This window comes from Somniosus microcephalus, chromosome 10 (assembly GCF_052327205.1).
Source record: "Somniosus microcephalus isolate GS21.2 chromosome 10, FLI_Smic_1.0, whole genome shotgun sequence".
NCBI lineage: Eukaryota > Metazoa > Chordata > Chondrichthyes > Squaliformes > Somniosidae > Somniosus > Somniosus microcephalus.
Window position 1 is genome coordinate 123067435 of NC_140996.1, and position 21017 is coordinate 123088451.

Below are 21017 nucleotides of genomic sequence, written 5' to 3' on the forward strand. Positions count from 1 at the left end.
CTCTCCATGGGGTTGTAATAATTGCATTAAAAAAATGTCTAGTGAAAGAGATGAATACTAGTCTCCCAATCCATCTTGTGGTGTCGTACTCTTACTAGAGGGCCAATTTCAGCTTTTGGCGGACTTCGGCAGGCATTGGCGCAGCAATCACACCCGGTGAAAGGTCCAAGCGGTTTTAATGTCAGACCTCATTTGCATGGAATTAGCAAGCTGCATGCGCTGAACTAGTACTCACAGGCAGCTCACACTTGGGGAGGTGTTGGCAAGAAATCCAATGGCTCTTCTGTGGAGCCCAACCAGAGGATAGAAGTTGGTGGGGGAAAACATGCATCACCCATCGGTACCTAAAAATTGAGTCAGGTATCCTACCTTAGCACACAGCCCTGCACCTTATTTCACTTAATAGAAAATGTCCTTTTGGGAAGGGAACCTTCCTTTACCCGGTCCAGCCAATGGTTGACTCTTAACCGAGTGTCTTACTAGGTCACTTCAGAGGGCAGTTATCAAACTTGGGAAGGACAGTAAATGCCAGGGTTGCCAGTGATGCCCACATCCAAAGAACAAATTTTTTTTTTTAAAGTTTAACAGCAGGGCCTGATTTACATCTGAAGCCTCAGTTTCCTGTCCACAGCCAGCCAGATGGAGAGGCTGGCTGGGAGCAGGTAAGCTCTGGGGGGGACTAGGTCGCACAGAGGAGGGAGGGATCGGGTGGGGGCCGGTATGGAAGATCGGGCCAGCCACCTGAGGATCGTGGCCAGCCTCAAGATCATCGTTGCGGGTGGGCATCTGGGAAGGCAATCGGAGGCCTCGTGAGGAAAAAAGTGTGTGGTAGGGGGTGGGCTAGGCAGGAACCCTGGATGCAGCAGTCCTTGCCTTGCTGTAAAACAATTGTGTAAAACCCGACCAGACGGAGTTAAACAAAATGGTGGTTAAAGAGGGTTCCAGCCTCACTAATATTTGAATTGACATCCCACCTCCTAGCAGCAGGTTGGCTGGCTGCCTGCCGCCACCAACCCCCCCACCTTCCAAAACCGGAAGTGGGCTGGTTCAGGTCAGGATTCTGAATTTTAACAATTTAACTACCCCCATGCTCCAAACCCACCTGTTTTTTTCAGGTAAAAATTCCCATTAGTCTACCCTGCAGCTTTCAATTGCACTGTTCAGATTTTTTTTAAACTTGTATTTTACCCATTTATAGTGCTCTGAAATGTTTAAAGCATAATGCATGTGCACATACACAGTGTTTCCAGAACTACATCTCATACATCATGGTCCAGAATTGGCAGTCAGCAGCGAAGCAAAGGTTCCAAAGTACAAGCATCTTGCAATCCCGGTGGACAAGCTGGGTTTTTCAACCTTCAAGTCAATGGACTGTAGTGGGTAGTGATATCAAGAGGTTGTCTCAGCAGCCAATTAAAAGACACAATTCTCAGACAGCAAACAAGGCAGAATTTTCAGATAGCGAACAAGGAAGCGAGTAAGCTCTTAAAATTCTAACTTTTTAAAATAGTTAGAGAGAGCAAAAGAAAGATTGGGGCTCTCACACAGGGAAAAGACAAACCTGAAGTAAAGATGGATAAACTTAAAAATAATAATTATTTTTTTAAGTTTCTTTCACACTGCACAAAAGTAAAATTAGTTTTCCAGGCTCTTAATATTTGTTTAGCAGTCAATACGCTGTTAAAACCCCAGTTACACCTAATCCCTTTGGGACTAACTTTTAGCATGCAATTTAACAGCGCACTTACTGTGGAAGAGCTGAAGTTTTCTTCAGTTTCAATGATTTACGAGATTTCACTGATTGCCAGCTCTGTTTCGGGCGGTGGGGGGGGGGGGGGGCAGGGGGCGGGGAAAGAGACGGGGGTGGAAAAAAAGAGGGGCAGGTACAGCACAGCCAGTTTCGAAGCGGTCATTCACAAACCACAACTTCGAGATTTTGGCATATGCCAAATCCTGAAGTTGCTACCAGTTTCAAAGGTGGAATGACAGCGAACACTGCCAGTTCACAGTCATCCTGACATCAAATTCCAGGCCTATCTTCTTACCACTCAATTCCCAATAATTTCCGAGTTTCTGAAAAATGTTTAGCATTACAACGACCTTAAAACCAACTACAACCATATGTTTTTGATCTTACTTTTATCACCAGCATACATATCCTCAAAGGCAAATTCCATCTCCCTCTGCCGATCCTCTTTTACTTCCACACGTCTATACAGTGGCTCAAACAGTTGGGGTGGCATCTGAGCCACAGTCTGCCTTCTATGTGTCAGATCAGCATGTTGCATTTGTTCCAGTTCCTTCATCAGTCTCTCTCTATCCTGGAGGTGAAGGTGAAAAAATACTTTGAATCTATATTTGCCCATTTCACTTTTATTCTTTACCAAGGACTACAGCAACAGTAACTTGTGAAATACATTAGCTATTTTATATTTTTTTTCAAGCCCTACTCTTAACAGTTGCACAGTAACTAGAGTTATTTTGATTGTAATAATACAGCAGAATCTAGCACAACACCCCTACTCCTTTGACTACTAGGCTCATATCAAACTGCCATAACTGTAAACCAGATACTGTATTAGGTTTAATGCAGCCAGGTCACAAATCCAAGAAAAAAACCATTATGTTAAACTAGATTTTAAACTTACTAGCATTACAACATAAATACCACACATCCACATACCAATGTGGCATGTAACTACAGTAAATAGGTTATACTTTTTTTAAAAATTAGTTCGTACTGTGTTATGTTATTCACTTGTTGAATACTTGCTCACTCAGTTGATGGTAGTGCCTTTATTACCTGCATCAAATGAACCATTTGGAGAGCACGACTGCCTCTCAATCTAGCTTTCTCCAGCTGTTCTTGCCTCTCCATCTCAGCTTCCTGTTGCAATTCCTCCAATCGCTTTCCTTCCTCTTCAGCAGTCAGTCGAGCACTAACCTATTGAAAGGGATAGCTTTTAGAGTTAAAAAGCAAACACACAATATACAGTAAATCTGTGAAGATAATTGAGAAAGACCAGGTACAGGTCAAGCTTTAGAATATCTAGTGGTAAATTATGTCCCCTTACCTACCTATTTAAAGGGTGTGCTAATTAGTACTGTACATGCTATATTAAATAGGTGGCTCAGTAACTTATGAGCATCACCCATTAAGTTCAATAAAAAATATTTCGGTAAAGAATTTTTTTTCCACACATTAATTCCTTTTTACTGTCAAATACTTTTAGCTACAAGTTTGAAAATGTAACATTTTGCCACATTTACAGCTTACAAGATAAAAAAGGCTTCTAAAGCCCAATTATTATTTACCAAATTTACCTATCGACTTGTTTATTTTTTTAAACCTTGGTGGTGTTCTGCACCTATGGAGCTCGGCCCTTGATGGATTTTTCAGAAATTGAGAAAGCAGGAGTGTTCTGATTTGTTACGGTGTTCCCACCCAATGCAATTTTTTTTAAAAAGGTAGTGTATTTCACTAATTCCCAAACTTCTCATCCTCAGTTGTGACATGCAGCACAATGACACCAAGTTGAAACGATTTGAAGAAATTCCAGAGAAACTTCCAGCTTAGGAGTATTTTTTTCAGATTCGTATCAGGCCACAGATTCTCACAAGATGATAGCTACAAGAAAAGCGCGTATTGGCGTATTAATTACCATTGTAGGAGTCACAACAATATAGCCATTAATGGTGTCTCAGGAATGCTTTGTGGACACAGGTATAGCAGGGATAACTGAGACAATGCTGCAGAAAAATCAGGACTGGGAATTAAACATTGGTGTAACAGATTTAGAAAAGATAGAGGGAAAAAGGGGAGGCGGAGTAGCTGTACTTATTAGAGATAACGTAATGGCAGCAGAAAAAGTAACGCAGCCATCAGTAAGACAGAAATAGAATCCATGCGGATAGAGTTAAAAGATCTCATACTAGGGCAGCACGGTGGCATAGTGGTTAGCACTGTTGCCTCACAGTGCCAGGGACCCGGGTTCGAATCTGGCCTCGGGCGACTGTCTGTGTGGAGTTTGCACATTCTCCCCGTGTTTGCGTGGGTTTCCTCCGGGTGCTCCGGTTTCCTCCCACAGTCCAAAGATGTGCGGGTTAGGTTGATTGGCTATGATAAATTGACCCTTAGTGTTAGGGGGATTAAATATGTGGGGTTACGGGGATCGGGTGGGATATGTGTCGGTGCAGGCTCGATGGGCCGAAATGGCCTCTATCTGCACTGTGGGGTTTCTGTGATTCTGTAATAGGGGTAGTCTACAGACCACCCAATAATGGGAGGGAGGTGGATAAAGAAACATGCAAACAGAGAGTGCTTCCAAGTTCCCCTCCAAGTCACACACCATCCTGACGTGGAAATATATTGCCGTACCTTCATCGTCGCTGGGCCAAAATCCTGGAACTCCCTACCCAACAGCACCGTGGGAAACATAGAAGGTAGGAGCAGGAGTAGGAGTAGGCCATTTTGCCCCTCGAGCCTGTTCCGCCATTTAATGAGATCATGGCTAATCATCCAAATTCAGTACCCTGTCCCTGCTTTCTCCCAATATCCCTTGATCCCTTTAGCCTTAAAAAATATATCTAACTCCTTCTTGAATATAATTAATGAATTGACCTCAACTGCCTTCTGTGGTAGAGAATTCCACAGATTCACCACTCTCTGGGTGAAGAAATTCCTCATCTCTGTCCTAAATGGCTTACCCCTTATCTTTAGACTGTGACCCCAGGTTCTGGACTCCCCCGCCATCGGGAACATCCTTCCTGCATCTAGTCTGTCTAGTCCTGTTAGAATTTTATAAGTTTCAATGAGATCCCCTCTCATTCTTCTAAACTCTAGTGAATACAAGCCCAATCGACCCAATCTCTCTTCATACGTCATTCCTGCCATCCTAGGTATCAGTCTGGTGAATCTTCGCTGCACGCCTTCCATGGCAAGAACATCCTTCCTCAGATAAGGCGACCAAAACTGCACACAATACTCAAGGTGTGGTCTCACCAAGGCCCTGTACAACTGCAGCAAGACATCCTTGCTCCTGTACTCGAATCCTCTCTCTATGAATGCCAACATACCATTTGCCTTCTTAACCGCCTGCTGCACCTGCATGCTTACCTTCAGCGACTGGTGCACAAGGACACCCAGGTCTTGTTGCACTTCCCCTTTTCCCAATCTATTGGCGTTCAGTTAATAATCTGCCTTCCTGTTTTTGCCACCGAAGTGGATAACCTCGCATTTATCCACATTATACTGCATCTGCCATGCATCTGCCCAATCACCCAACCTGTCCAAATCATACTGGAGTTTCTCTGCATCCTTCTCACAGCACACATGCCCACCCAGCTTTGTGTCGTCTGCAAACTTGGAGATATTACATCTAGTTCCCTCGTCTAGATCATTAATATATAGTGAATAACTGGGGTCCTAGCACCGATCCCTGCGGTACCCCACTAGTCACTGCCTGCCACTCGGAAAAAGACCCGTTTATTCCAACTCTTTGCTTCCTGTCTGCCAACCAGTTTTCTATCCAAGTCAGTACCTTACCCCCAATCCCATGTGCTTTAACTTTGCACGCTAATCTCTTATGCGGGACCTTATCGAAAGCCTTCTGAAAGTCCAAATACACCACATCCACTGGTTCTCGCTTATCTATTCTACCAGTTACATCCTCAAAAAATTCCAGTCGATTAGTCAAGCATGATTTACCTTTTGTAAATCCATGTTGACTTTGTCCAATCCGGTCAGTTTTCCAAGTGCTCTGCTATTACATCTTTTATAATGGACTCTAGCATTGTCACTACCGACGTCAGGCTATAATTGCCCGTTTTCCCTCTACCACCTTTTTTGAATAGTGGGGTAACATTAGCTACCCTCCAATCCATGGGTACTGTTCCAGAGTCTATAGAATTTTGGAAGATGACCAGCAATGCATCTACTATTTCTAGGGCCACTTCCTTAAGTACCCTAGGATGTAGATTATCAGGCCCTGGGGATTTATCGGCCTTCAATCCCGTCAATTTAACTAACACCATTTCCCTACAACCTTCACCACATGGACTGCAGTGGTTCAAGGCCACCACCTTCTGAAGGGCAATTAGGGATAGGCAATAAATGCTGGTCTTGCCAGCGACACCCACATCCTGTGAACAAATGATAAAAAATACTTGTGGGGAAGAGCAAAACTAAAATCCATCAATACAAGATTGTCACCAAGAAATCAAATGGGGAAATCAGAAGAAACTCTTTACTCAGAGTGCCGAGAATGTGGAACTCGCTACCACGGAGTGGTTGAGGCGAATAGTCTAGATGCATTTAAGTGGAGGTTAGATAAGTATATGAGTGTGAAGGGAGAGAGGGTTATACTGATAGTTAGATGAGGAAGGATCAGAGAAGGCTCAACTGGAGCATAAACACCGGCATGGACTTGTTTCTACGTAATTAATAAACTGCATCTGTTTGTAATCAAATCATTCAGATACCTGTTTTGTGTTAATTTCCCTGTCCACATAAGGCTCAGGCAGATGGTAGTGTGTGACAGAGAAGCTGTCAATATCATACATCTTCACTGCTGGATATTTTGGAACTTCAAGATCCTACAATTTAAAAAAAAAAGTTGTAAAATTGTTCCTAAACAGTAATGATGTATAATTGCAATTAGATTTTTTTTTTTTTTTTTTTTATGAAAGCATGCATTAGATTATTGATATTAACTTCACTTTTTAAAAGTTTGTTTGCTCCACACCACTTTCCTTTTGCAGTATCAGCTGTAGGCAAGCCCAGTAATTCTTTTGACTAGCAGCAGGTTCAGGGAAACTCCCATAATTCTAGACCAGTTTTAAAAGTTTTCAGTTCAAACAGTCCCAATTTTTTATGGGGGGGGGGGGGGGGGATGCAACAGTAATAAAGCCAACATCAGGGATAATTTTTTTTAAACTAAAATTTAAACATCTTACCTGCACTCATCCAGTCATCTCTGCTACCCTTATTCTTCTTCCCTATTCTCTGTCCTAGCTTCAGTTTTAATTCTCCACTATGGCCCCTCATGTTTTCTAAATTTAATCTTTTAACAATTGACTGGTGAAAATTTTACTGTTTATGCAGAAATCATAGCCATAGAATTATGGTAGCTTCTCTTGCAACTTCACAGCTTATTTACCTAAAGTCCAATGAGTGCTATTCAAGTATCAAGTTTAGAGACCCTCTGATAACACACAATGTGAAGTATTTCAGATAATAATAATAATCATCAACTTTATTGTCATTGTTAGTGCACAAGTGCAGTACAACGAAATGTAGGCTTGCGGCTCCCGAGAGTGTACATTTTGATTAAGACATTTAACATTCGACATTCATTTGGCTTGTAATACATAAACATAAACATAATAAAGTGCATTGGCAGATGTGCAGGCTTTAGAGTTTATTTGTAGAGTTCAGTAGGATGACAGCCCTGGGAAAGAAGCTGTTCCTAAATCTGGTCGTTCGGGTGCGAATGCATCTGTAGCGTCTCCCAGATGGCAGGGGGCGAACAAACTGTGGCTGGGGTGGGTAGGGTCTTTGATGATGGTCAGTGACCTCCGTAAACAGCGTTTCTGGTAGATGTTCTCTATGGTCGGTAGCCGGATGCCTGTAATGCGTTGGGCAGTTTTGACTACCCGCTGCAGGGCTTTCCGGTCATAGGAGCTACAGCTGCCATACCACACTGTGATACAGTTCGTCAGGATGCTCTCTATTGTGCAGCGGTAAAAGTTAGAGAGGATCAGGGGTGACAGGTTACATCCCTTCAGCCTCCTTAGGAAATATAGGCGCTGCTGGGCCTTCTTCACCAAAGAGGAGGTATTGAGGGGCCAGGAGAGGTCTTCCGTGATGTGGACTCCGAGTCACAACCCAGTTTCCTATTTGAGGAATCGAGATCCCCCACACCCTCCAACCTCCACAAAAAGTGCAAAATCAATATGGCCACCCAAGCGACAAAGCATTTGATCAATAGACAGGATTTCTGTTCATTTTTCAGCGGGAGGGCAACACTGCAGTCATATCACATGTGGAGGGTAACAGGAAAAGGGCAGGGAAGAAATACATTTAAATCTCATTACAGAAAGCTATTGGTCGGTTACTTCTGCCTTCCTCAGAACAAGGAAAGCTGATTTAAAAAAATCTTTCTGGTGCAAATTGTATTCATCTGTTTATAACTGGAATTGTTTGCATTTTTAAGTACAACAGCATTCTACTGCAATATCTACTGTTGACTAGATTGTTTTGACTGGACTTTTCACTTGTAAAGGTGTCTTTGTTATAACAGAGTTGCATTACAAGCTTAAATTTTATTACTTTGGTTGATAATTGGATGCATATAATCAGATTGCAAGGGACTGGGGAAGAAGTGTCAAATTGGAATGCATATCCAAATTAAACAATAACAAGGCTTTGTAAGAGTACTTACAGCAAGGGGGTTTGGTGGAGGCGGTGGAAGGTGTGCAATTGTTGTCGCCCTTTTTTTCTCAACGAGTAGTGCTTTTTTGCGAGTTTTAATGCACCTGCATGAAATGGAAAAAAATAAACCTTTTAAAATGCAAACTCACCAGTAAAGGTCATCTTTGAAAATATTTCAAGATGATAAAATAATTTATTGTAAAGCTTAAATTCACTGCTTGAGCACAATTTTAACTGATTTTTTTTTAATGTAGGTTGTTGACTTTAATTTTTCATCATATACTACTGTGATGTTTTCACTTCTAACTTACATATATTGCAGCATCACAAAATGAAGTGCAACAAAAGCATTAGACAGCATGTTGTACCTTCGTGGGGAGATGCAAATTTAATCTCACATGACATCAAGCTTCATTTTTCTGTGTGGATGCGCTGGGTATAGGCCAGGAATTTATCGATTGGGAGGAAGAAAAAGTTGCTTCATGAGCCTGTGAGTAACTGGTTTAATGCAGCAATGCAAGAGACTTGCATACCAATTTGTGGCATGTACAGAAGCACAGAAACCCCACAGTGCAGATAGAGGCCATTTCGGCCCATCGAGCCTGCACCGACACATATCCCACCCGATCCCCGTAACCCCTACACCAACACATATCCCACCCTATCCCCGTAACCCCACGTATTTAATCCCCCTAACACTAAGGGTCAATTTATCATAGCCAATCAACCTAACCCGCACATCTTTGGACTGTGGGAGGAAACCGGAGCACCCGGAGGAAACCCACGCAAACACGGGGAGAATGTGCAAACTCCACACAGACAGACAGTCACCCGAGGCCGTATTCAAACCCGGGTCTCTGGCGCTGTGAAGCAACAGTGCTAACCACTATGCCACCAGAGATGAATGGAGGAAAATATAATGTCCCATAAATTCAGGTCCCCACGCGTGAGTGCGCACTGGGTACTCACGCGTAGGCCCAACGAAAGTGCCGGTTTCGTACATGCACTGCGCATGCGCGGGAAACCGGAACTTCCGTTCCCTTGAAAGAAGGGGTTGACAGGTGGAACGCGTGCGCCAGAGAGGCAGCGCGTGCGCATCGAACTTACGTTTTTTTTGCAGGGTTCTCCGAGAGGGTAAGTCTCCAGCAGTTACACTTTTAAAAAGCAGGCGCAAGGCCTGCTTTTAACAAGGTAAGTGGTGAATTAATTAAAATTAAAACATTTTTTCCCCACAGGTTTATTATTTTTAAATACTTTAAAGATAGGTAAGTTTATTTTTAGCCCCGTTAGAAAATGTAATTAATTTTTTCAAAAATTTAAATTATTGTTTAAAATAGTTTATTTCATGTAATTTATTGTTATTTTAAAAATTGTTTTAAAATTTTTTTTTGAAGTTTTAGTTATGTTTTGGGGCTTATAGTATTTATAGGTTTGACAGCTCTTCCTGTCAAATTTATGAATGAAGCATTCCCTGCTACCATTGGCTCTCCATGGCCCACGTGATCCCAGGGGACGCTTCGAACTAACTGCGCCCCTGGGATACGCAAGCACTGCACGCCGGCAGTTGGAGGCGGCCCAGGATCAGAATACCACGCGGGCCTACAGCTCAACCGCCGGCGCGCAAGGTAAGTGCAGGTCGGAGGCTTGCACCCGCGGGAAGCCTCCGACCCGAATTTCTGGGCCACTGTATGGAGAGGCATTGAATCCTATTAAAAAATACTATGTAGTGTTCAAAATTCACACGTTTAATTGGTTATTTAGCAGTTCCGCCATGGAGATTTTTTTTTTAAATCTCTAGCTTTTTTTTTTAAACTCTTTCGCCAAATTTCAATACATTTCACGTATTTTCCCCCCTTAGCAGCAACTTCCATCATTCAGTGCAATGTGTTCCTTCACTCCCCCCTAGTGTTAATCGGTGTTCACTTATATCCAATACATTCACTCTCTACCCATACTTCTTCCACAAATATGCTGCATCTCTGCTCAGATTTTCTCCATATATTTATTTTGTTCCTGATATTTCTGCTTGAATCAACACCACTCCAATTTAGTATCGCAGTGACAGAGTATTAGGAATTCATGTTCATGAAGCAACTTTTTCTTCCTCCCGATTGGGTATAGGCCAGGAATTTATCATTCAGGTGTCTTCTTAAGGTGCATTTTTTATACTTATAGTTTAGCATTTGTGTGAGGCAAATTTTAACTTTGACAGGGCTGGCCTGACTCCAGAGCAAAGCAGTGGGACATTCCCGAGATGGGGGGTGGGGGCATCATCAAAAGACCACTTCAGTTCGACACATTATTAAGTGCAACTACAGTACAATGTCAAACCCAGGTTTGCAAATTAATCACGATGTCCACTGGACTCTCTAGGCACTTTGTAAACCAACATGACCATCCTCCCTCGGCAGACATTCACATTTCTAATTTTTGGGAGTACTGTCTCCTAAACAGGGCAGTTAAAGTTTCAGCCAAATGGAAATCCAGCAGTGTAAATATAGTTTTGCTCGGCTTCAACCCAAAGTGCAGCTCCCCATCTCAGCTGTAGTGTAACTGCCCCCTCGCAGTACCCAAAACTAATCTACTATGAAACTATATTGATAGCAGCTATAGAAAAAGCAGAAGGTGGGGAGAAAAGGAGGAGGAGAAATGGCCACATGGTGGAATTAGAGAGTTCCTCTACTAAAGAAAGCTGCATTGGGTCTTGGAACTGTAGTCCTTAGATGCCGGCAGATAAACCTGTGCTAATCTTTTCCCAGTTGTGTGCCAGGGAAGTTCCAACTGTCTGTTGAAAGGAGCAGAGAAAGGGCATGCAAATGTCTAGAATATTTGGAGGCCCATTATGGTGAATCATGTTGCTTGTGGAAGGACTGGAAGAGAGAAAGTTGAAGCAAACAATGAGTAACTGAATATTTGAGAGTTTGTTACAGGTTAGCAAAAAAAAGTACAAATTGAAGTGACTAAAGACAAAAAAGTTGACAAAGAGAAACAATAAGCTTCAATATGCAGGATCCACATATCAAACAAATACAAGAACAATAGCAAACCTATTTTTGACTTCAAGTTCTTTTTCCCTTTGCTGCTTCAAATCCCTTAGTGCTTCTCTGTGCCTCTGCTCAGCTTTTTCCCTGTTGACTGCTGCCTGTTTTGATTGAGCTTTCAAATCTGGTTCCTGCAAGATATATACACACGCACAAAAAAAAAAACCAGAAAACGTGGTGAAAGTCAGTAAACATTGTACAAAGGTCGATGGTCAATGTTAGACATTAAGATTGGAAATCCATTAAGAAATCTATTTTACGTGAAAAAAATCACTTGTACTGATTTTATTAGTTCTGTAGTTAAAACATTTAGAATTAAAAAACCTGCAAATGTAGCTGACAGGCAATGTCTACAGAATGTCAACAAATGTGTATGGCTGTAACCGTTGTCATACAAGATACCCATGGATAGTTCTAATCTCCTCATGGATGCATCTATAAGTTTATTCTTTTCTGTAAAGGTAAATACATGAGGTAGTTTATGTTATGTCCTGAAATCATACCGTGGAGCCTTTTTGAATCTTTGGTATGCTAATAATACCCAATGTAAAACTAAGAGTGACGGTCACGGAGGAGGTGATGTAATAGCCTTTTAGCTGAGCTTAAAAGCAAGGCCATTGTAATGAGTTTGGGAGAGGAAGGAGGGAGACATCTGGAGGGTTGAGCTCAACCAACTGTAATGTGTGTATCTTCGGCATTACAAAGGATGCTTTGCTGCAGGTGTTTTGCCGTGAATATGTTACATTTAAATTTTAACAAACAAAAGTGTTTGATTCCATGTCCAAGAATTCATCCTTGGCATATGGGCAATATAGGATTACAAAATGTACATTCCTAACAGTCAGATTAGCCAGTCACAATGTAGAGAGAAAAAAAAAAGTAGCTAGCAACTCTTGGCCACATAGGAGGCTGAAAGGTTGCTAGAATGCACATACCAAGAGGTTATTATCCCACAAGCAGAGTGAATTAGTGGTGAGGAAGGGAAATGGGTGACCATCCAAATCACCGTGGTGAAAATTGTTATCTGGGGGATGGCAGGGGAGATATGAAGCACAGCACCAAAACAAAGTATTAATAAAGAGACTCCATAGTCAGAGGAATAGACAGGCACTGCTGCAGGTGCCGCTGGAGTCCCAAATGTGTATAGCCTCCCAAGTGGCAGTATATGAGGGATATATTGGAGCAGGTGCAAAAGATTTTGGACAGGGGTGGATAACAGCCAGAATCGTGATCCAATGACATAGGAAGCAATAAAAGTGAAGTCCTGCAAAGGAAGAATGGCCGGTTTCTATGCTGTAAATGCTATGTAACTATGTAATTTCAGAATTACATCTGTACTCAGCAATAGAGGAATAGCAAGATTATGTAGGTTAATGTGTGGCTGGAGAGATGGCATAATAAAGTGTTTAGATTCCTTGGACATTGGGACCAGTTTGAGGACAAGACAGGTTTTATCTGAACAGGACTGGAGCCAATGTTCCTGCTGGCAACAGAGTGCCATGGGATAGGACTTAAATCAATAGAGCAGGATGGATAAGACAAGACAAGGACACAGTAAGGAAAGCAAAAGGATTAAGAGATGCAGGATAGAAGAGAGAAATACAGGAAAGTAATAAAGAATCGGTCAAAAAGAGCTAATATTGCAAACGGGCAGATTTGAGTTGTATTATACATAAATGCACAAAGTATTCTGAATAAAACTGATGAGCTAGAGCCACAAATCACTATGTGGGGCTATAATAGCATTTCATAAAGACATGTTTTAAGCTAAGGCAGGACTGGGATATAAACATTCTTGGTTACACAACATTTGGGAGGGGCAGGGTAAAAGAGAAAAAAAGGTTGCCGTATTAATTAAATTCCGGTATTGTTCTAGAATGTAAGAATGATAGAGGATGTTAAAAAAAAAAATCTATTAATCACTCTACAAAGAGTTCATTATAAACCACTGAAGAGTGGAGCAGAGATAGATGAAGAGTTAAATAGACAAATTAAAGAAAAATAATACAGAAACAACAGAGCCAAAATAACAGATTACTTTAAATTATCCAAAAAGATGGGAGTAAAAGTAATGCAATTGGCAGAAGGAGGGATTGCTACAAATGTATCTAGGCCTGCTTTCTAGACTGTATGGTAAGGAGACAGTCCTGGTGTTAAGGCTAGGGGAATATCTAGGAAACAGTGATCAGAACAATTAGATTTAATACAAAAACTGAAAAGGAGTGGGAATAAAGATTAATATACTCAACTAGGAAAAAGTTATTTTTTTGCGAGATAAAAAAGGAAATCAGCCCAGAAACTGACGATCATGATAGTGGACAAAAATAGAAAATTAAAAAGGATGATAGATGATTAGGATATAGACTAGACAAATTAGCAAAGTACCTTGGATAATGAAGGAAATTATTAAAATCATACTCGAGAGGAATAAGAAATCTAGGGCTAATGAAACAATAGAAAATCTAGGGAACTATGACAAAAAATAAAGAATAAGGGTAAGGCCAAATTAAAGAGAAAAAAAAGGAAATCTTTTGATAGAGAATGAAGCAATGGCAGAAACATCAAACTGGTACCTGGTTTTCAGAGACACGTGACAGTGGGAAAGTACAAGAGGAGTTGGAGCAATTAGATAGGTTCACTATAGAAATGAAAGCAGTACTGAAGAAGCTTCTAAAGGGTATAATATGGGATGAAATTAATACTCATTTAGAAAGATGAGTTAATTGAAGACAGTCAGCAAGGATTTGTAAAAGGAAAATTCTGACTGTTAAACAGAGCCCAGCAATAAAAGGAAATGCAATGGATGTTGTGTATGTGGATTTGCAAAAGACATGGAAAAAGGTGCAGCTTAAGAGTCTTATATTGATATACAATTAAGTGGCACAGCATTAAAGGGAATGTAGCAGCATGGGTAGGAAACTGGCTTACAGGTTAAAAAAAAGTGGTTAGTTAATGAATATGCAACAAATGCGCAGTTCAGGCCAGGCATGTGATGAAATGTGTAGGATTTGGGAAGGGGGGGGTGGGGGTCAAAATACCAGAGAGCGGAGAAATGAAATGTGAAACAAATGGATGACATAAAGCAGAGGAGACAGGAGAAAACAGGCTGAATGGGCCAACAGAGGTAAAAAGGAATAGAAGCAACTGGCTCGGGCTCAGAGCAGATGCCAAAATGCTCATGCAAATGGACACAGATTTCAGGTTACATAGGAATGGTAGAGATTAGGAATGGTAGAAATTAGGAGAGACATGTCCTGGTTGTAAACAGAGGACAGGAAGATGATAGGAAACAGTCCAAAGACAAAGTCTGAGACCTTATAGTGGGATAAAGACAGGGTAAAGTCAGCTTGGAGTGACAAAAACCAGTGTCCAGGTTTAAAGTGACAAAACACGATTTAAAGCATGGGAGGAAGTCAACACAGATTAGTATTTTGTATATTGTAAGTAACGAATTACAGAGCAGTGGTGGCATAATGCTGGGAGCTCATCACCTGCACAGCTATGAGTCAGTGAATGATGGCTTGCATAGTCAAACAAAAGTGTTTATAATACATACTTAAAATGCATGTTACAGTTTAGGGCCCCCGTCCCCTCACTTTTCTCATGTTAACAGCTAGACTAAGGTTTCCATAAGCAAACTAGGCTCGTTATGAACCAAACTTGCAACTTGCATCTTTATTCACTGCTGCACAAGGTTTTTTTTATTCATTCATGGGATATGTGCATCACTGGCAAGACCAGCATTCACTGCCCATCCCCAATTGCCCTCGAGAAGGCGGTGGTCGTCATCATCTTCTTTTGTATGGTAGTAGCAAAGCAAATCAAATGTCAATATCCAAGTCAGCTATCCAGGCCAAAGCTTCCGGTGTAACAGCGTGGATATCTTGTAGGTTGCCTGTGAATTTCCTCTGAGGGCAGTGCTCAATGATGTGCTCCAGGGTCTGATTAGGAGCTCCACAGTCGCATGATGGGGATGCTTTAATCTTCCATCTATGGAGAAGGTGGCAGCATCTACCATGACCAGTTCTGAGGCGGTTGACGGTTGTCAACAGTTTGAGATGAAGGTTTGATCCTTCAGGTTGTACCGTGGGGTCCTCTATAAGGAATCCATTCCGTATGTCATAGTTCTTCCAAGCATTTTGCCATCGGCCATCAAGGCTGAGGGGAGATTGCTGAAGGGCTTCGGTGATAGTCCAAAATGGCCTTCTAGATTTGAGACAGGTTGGTGGTAGGTTGTTCAAGTTTGCCTGGATCGGCATGTCTTTGTTGGTGTAGCGGTTGTATTCTCTGGAGACTACATATTCGCAGCGTAGGTGTGGTGGTGCAATGTTTGCAAGCACAGGTGTTGGTGTTGATAAAAGCGTACCGGTGATAATTCTCATTGTAGAATTCAGCTGGACATCAACAGATTTGACATGCGGACTCGATAGCCATGCCAGAGAGCAGTACTCCGCTGTAGAGTACACCAGGACGAGTGCTGCCATATGGAGGGCTTCAGCGTCTGCTCCCCATGTGGATCCGGTGAGTTTCTGGATCAAGTTGACCCTGCTCTTTAGTTTCGTCCCAAGGTTCTGGAGAGGTTGTCTATATGATGGGGTGCGATCAAGTGTGACTCCCAAATAGGAGGGTTTTTTGGCATGGTTTACCTCGGCGCTGCAAAAGGAGACTTTCAAAGCTTGGTTTGCTTGACAGGTGTTGAGGTGGAATGTAGAGGCGACGGTCTTTTGCGGGTTTGGCCGAAGTTGACATCGGCGGAAGTAGGCCTCCATCCTCTGTAAATCACTGGTCACGGTCTCCTCGGTGATGGACAGATTCATGTTTCGCGTGGCCAAGGCAATGTCATCAGCGTATACAAACTAGCGGGACTCTATTTCGGGCAGGTCACTGGTGTAAACGTTGAATAATATGGGTGCCAGAACAGAACCTTGTGGGAGTCCGTTGTTCAATGTCCTATATCTGCTCTTCTGGGTGCCAGAGTACACACGGAAGCATCGGTTGCTAAGCATGGAGTTGAGAAGGTTGATCGTTGTTCTGCAGGGTAAAATGGTGGAGAGCTTGAAAAGCAGTCCATGCTTCCATACTGTCATATGCCGCTGACAGGTCTACGAGTGCTTCGGCAGTCTTGAGCTGGAAGCCTGCTTCCATGTGCGGCGTTAAAGCTACCACTTGGTCACAGCAGTTATGGCCGCTCCGGAAGCCCGTTTGTTTCCTTAGGCGTGGTTGGCTCGATGATGGGGGCTAGTCTGTGGCTTAGTAGCCTCTCCAGCACTTTATAACAAGTACAAAGTAAGGAGAGCGGACGGTAGCTGGAGACCTCACAGCTTTCTTCCCCTGCTTCAGGAGGGCAATTATTTTAGTCTCCCTCCAAATAGGTGGAATTTTACCAGATGCCAGTACCTCAGGAGGGTCCCAGTGCTTTTAAGAATTCTGGGTAATCACCATCTGGACCAACAGCTTTTCCAGATTTGGTTGTCGAGAGGGCTACATTTATGCATTTAGTTCGTCCAAGGTGAATGAATCAGACATAGCAGACGATCTTGGTGTCTCCATCAAGTTTGTCAAAAGCTGCCGCTTCACCTGGCATCGAAATTCTTTGTCCACCAGAGCCTTTGATGTTTGTATCAAGTGGAATGCAATGGCGTCCGTTCGGATGGCTGTCCTGTGTTTATAGGCGGGGTTTTCCCCACCAAGTTGACGGAAAAGGGCCCATGCTTTCCTGCTGGAGTGAGTGACGTTAGTCTTCTCCACCTTTCACATCTCGCCGAGTTCAAGGATGCGGTGGCTGTGTTCTTGTTCAGCGAATACTCCTGGTAGAGAGCTTCACCTTCTTCCGCCCAACAAGGAATACATGTCTTTCTATACCCGCCGCCCCCCCCGTTGAAGGCCTAGGTGGTTGGTGTCAACGGACCTTTGGAAGGTTTCCCTGTCTGCTTTTTTGACATTTCATCATGGTTCCGATGTTGATTTAACAACAGGAATTTCGATGCCAACATTGTCCTTAACCCTGGCAGGCAACACAGCCTTCGGGACTCACGCTCTCGCCTGCAGAGAAGAGTATCTATCCCCCTAACTATACTGTCCCCTACCACTACAATATTTCTTTTTACTCCCCCAACTTGAATGGCCCTCTGTACCATGGTGTCGTGGTCAGTTTGCTCATCCTCCCTGCAGTCCCTGCTCTCGTCCACACAGGGAGCAAGTACCGCGTACCCGTTGGACAAGTGCAAGGGCCGAGGCTCCCCCAATGCTACCTCCTGGATCCCCATACTTGCCTCACTCGTAGTCATACCTGCCTGTCCCTGACCACGGACCAAATCTGAAGTATTTAACCTAAGGGGTGTGACTGCCTCCTGTAATAAAGTGTCCAGGTAACTTTCTCCCTCCCTGATGTATCGCAATGTCTGCAGCTCGGACTCCAGCTCATCAACTCCGAGCCGAAGTTCCTCGAGCTGCAGACACTTACTGCAGATGTGGCCGCCGTGGATCACACTGGGGTCCACCAGCTCTCACATGCTACAGCTGCAACACATCACCTGCCCTGCCATCTCTATTGTATTTTATTTAATTAATTACATCAATATCAATTGTCTATTTATAGTTTTTAAATCTAGGTTATAACCTTGTTTAATTTATTAAAATAAGTTTAGTTAGTTATAAATTTAGTTATATGCTATAAGTCTTTACTGTAACTTAGCCCTCAGTCTTGAGAGAAAAGAAATACTCACCACCAATCACCTACCTGCTTACCTGTGACGTCACACTTTGTTATTGAACTGGAGCCTCACTGCTCCTCCCCCGCTGGCTCTGCTCTCAGGCCTCCTCTCTCCGCACTCTTTATTTTGCTCCTGCTGCCGCTCTGGTTCTGCCCAGGTCTGCTGACCCCAGGTCCGCTGACTGGTGTATTCACCAGTCACTCAGAAGGTAGAAAGTAGAAATGTGTACAAGCTACTTGGGTCACATTTAATTACAAATGAAATGATAGACAGAAGAAAAATTACAGCATTTACTCACATTTTCTTTAGCTTGTCTGTGCCCCTCACCCACTGCCTTTAAACTACAGAGGTAGAGCTTTTCTAGACTCTTTGCTTTCTCGACTTGTGCCGTCTGCCATTCAGCTTTCAACTCATTTGCCAGTTGCTCAAGTTGTTGATTACGACGCTGCTTTACTTCCTCCCGGATCTGCACAGCAATGGAACGCTCCTGTTCCCTGACCTACGACATAACCAGAGGAGGAGTTACAAGAATTGGTCTCAACCTTGGCTACCATACATGCTTTTGCAGTTTTTAATACCGCGCCCTAGATTTAAAATGTTATTCTAATTTCCAGAGAACTATGGTACAGTATATTATGAAGCTTTACTATACTGAAGCATAGTGGGGAAACAAGAACGAACGAATTTACTATTATATATCACCTTCCACTTCTTGAGGACCTCCCAAAGCACTTCACAGCTAATTAACTATTTTTGAAGTGTAGTTACAATTGTTCTAAGCTTTTGACCAAAATCCTGCAATTACAATTGTTGTAAGCTTTTGCCTGGAATCCCACAATTACCAACCTTACATATACATTTAAAAGTAGCACATCACCAACATTGTACTGTAAAGCACAAATACTTTTTCAATCTGACAAATACCAAATAGTTGATGTTAAAATATAATTTTGCAACATGAGCTTTGAACAGTGTATTGCAATCATTGTGTGCAGTGTACCCATTCTGTTAATAACATAGCTGTAATCATCTAAGCTAGTCAGACATATTTTGTTTCAGTAGACAAGCTTGTAATGGACATACATCTTGATATAGGACTTAATTTCTTTGGATTGAGACACAAAACCACATGCTACAGCATGCTTTACATTTCAGGTATTTTCAGTTAAAATAAAATAATAATTTCTAATAAGTTAGAAGTGAGTTACTGACCATACCTGTTTTATTCTTAACCTTCTCCTCCTCTCATGCTCTTCTTTTATCAAAAGTGCCTCTTCATTTGGACTAAGACGAAGGCCACTCAACTTGGCCACTTTTCTTTTCATCCTTCTTGTGTCTGTGAGGAAAAAATAAATTTTAAAAACAAGTTTCCTTAAAATCAACAACTTCAGGTTTACATTTACTATCTTCCAAATGGAGATTAATACTGTAATACTTCATTGCGAAACAGTGAACCAGCTGCATTTAAACGTGAATCAACTGCAGTTAAACTTAAATGACACCAAATCACACACTAGGGCAACCAATCCCCCTTCCAGAAAACAAAGACTCATTCCCCCTTGAAATGCACTTATTCAGGCTCAAATTCCTCAAGTACACATCATCCAGAACTTGAAATCGTTATCCAAAAGGACCACCACTTCCTCCACCTGCAATTCTACATGTGACCAGAAGACCTGGTCAAACTGGTCTCTATTGGCTTCATCTACCCATGGGTCACCTAATTAACCAATGGATGGGAAGAGAACTGGAAACCTATCACCAACCACTCCATCACGCTGAACAGGTACATATCTCAAACTGGCACCAGGAGTATAACTGTCACAATGGTTAATTACTCTGCATGGTATTAAGAGGAAGCGAAAGAATGAAACGACTATAAAGATATGAAGAAAGTCAATCAAAATAATGAGACTCAGCTAGCAACAGACAAGTACAGAACTCAGGATACAAGATTAAATTATGTGACAATAAATGCAATCTACCCTGGACAAAAAAAATATAGGTACATGAGCTCTCCAAAAGCATTGCTTATATTACTTTGAAGTTTACTTATGGTGTTGATGAATTGAATGTAATAAAAATGTTTTGACAAAGTAGAATATAATTACTACTAGCAGTGGGTCCTCTTGGATCACCTGCAAGAGTAACACCAGCCCACAGAGATATTACCAAGTCCCTCTAGGATGTTCCATTTGCTACCTCTCCTTCCTTTCCATCTACAAAATAAGAGATTAGAGCTGCTTTTATTTTCATCTTTTAAGAAAGATACAGGAGTTCAGCACCCATGAACCCAGCATGTATCTGGTTTCCAATCAACTGACAACAGGCTCATAAACTCAGGTAATCTGGAAAAAGTCTGCAGAAACCAGAATTAACAGCCAGACTCCTGGAATTCCTCTTAAAAGATCCAATATACATGGCCCTTTACTGACCCTAGAAACAGTTCATCCTTGGCTTTACCTTGGGACATCACCATCTCCTTGGTCTGGAGTTTATACACTCACACAACTGAAACCTTGGGGCAGTGTGGTTGGAGAACATGGGGCGGAGGTGTGTGTGTGGGGGGCGGGGGGAGGTTGTGTTTTGTAGATTCCTTCTAGCTTCAGTTCAACCCATCTTCCAAGATAAAAAAAAAGCACCTGAAGCGTCACTGATAAAAAGCGATCAGCCTGTTTTTCTCCAACTTCCAGTGATGTCCAAAACACAAATGTGATTGTAGCACCCTCAGTTGACCTGCTTTGTTCACATTTTTGTTAATTAAAAAAAAGTACTCCCCTTGCCTTCCCAGCTCACTTTGTAATTACATGGACAAGTTCAACAGATTATAAT

General features: G+C 42.2%; 1 protein-coding gene across 4 annotated transcripts in view; it reads right to left on the minus strand.

Moving 5' to 3' along the window:
* cep295 (centrosomal protein 295) overlaps window positions 1-21017 on the minus strand; it is a 168204-nt gene that overhangs the window by 131911 nt on the left and 15276 nt on the right. For all 4 annotated transcript variants that reach the window (XR_015079724.1, XM_085998787.1, XM_085998786.1 and 1 more), the window contains exons 2-8: window positions 19403-19521; window positions 18484-18684; window positions 11479-11603; window positions 8442-8535; window positions 6481-6594; window positions 2804-2944; window positions 2138-2321 (exon numbers count right to left, since the gene is read on the minus strand). Coding sequence is in view for 3 of the 4 variants with exons in the window: in XM_085998787.1 (XP_085854913.1) it covers window positions 2138-2321; window positions 2804-2944; window positions 6481-6594; window positions 8442-8535; window positions 11479-11603; window positions 18484-18684; window positions 19403-19510 (967 nt within the window). In the remaining variant the exon portion in view is untranslated. The remainder of the gene's footprint in view (window positions 1-2137; window positions 2322-2803; window positions 2945-6480; window positions 6595-8441; window positions 8536-11478; window positions 11604-18483; window positions 18685-19402; window positions 19522-21017) is intronic.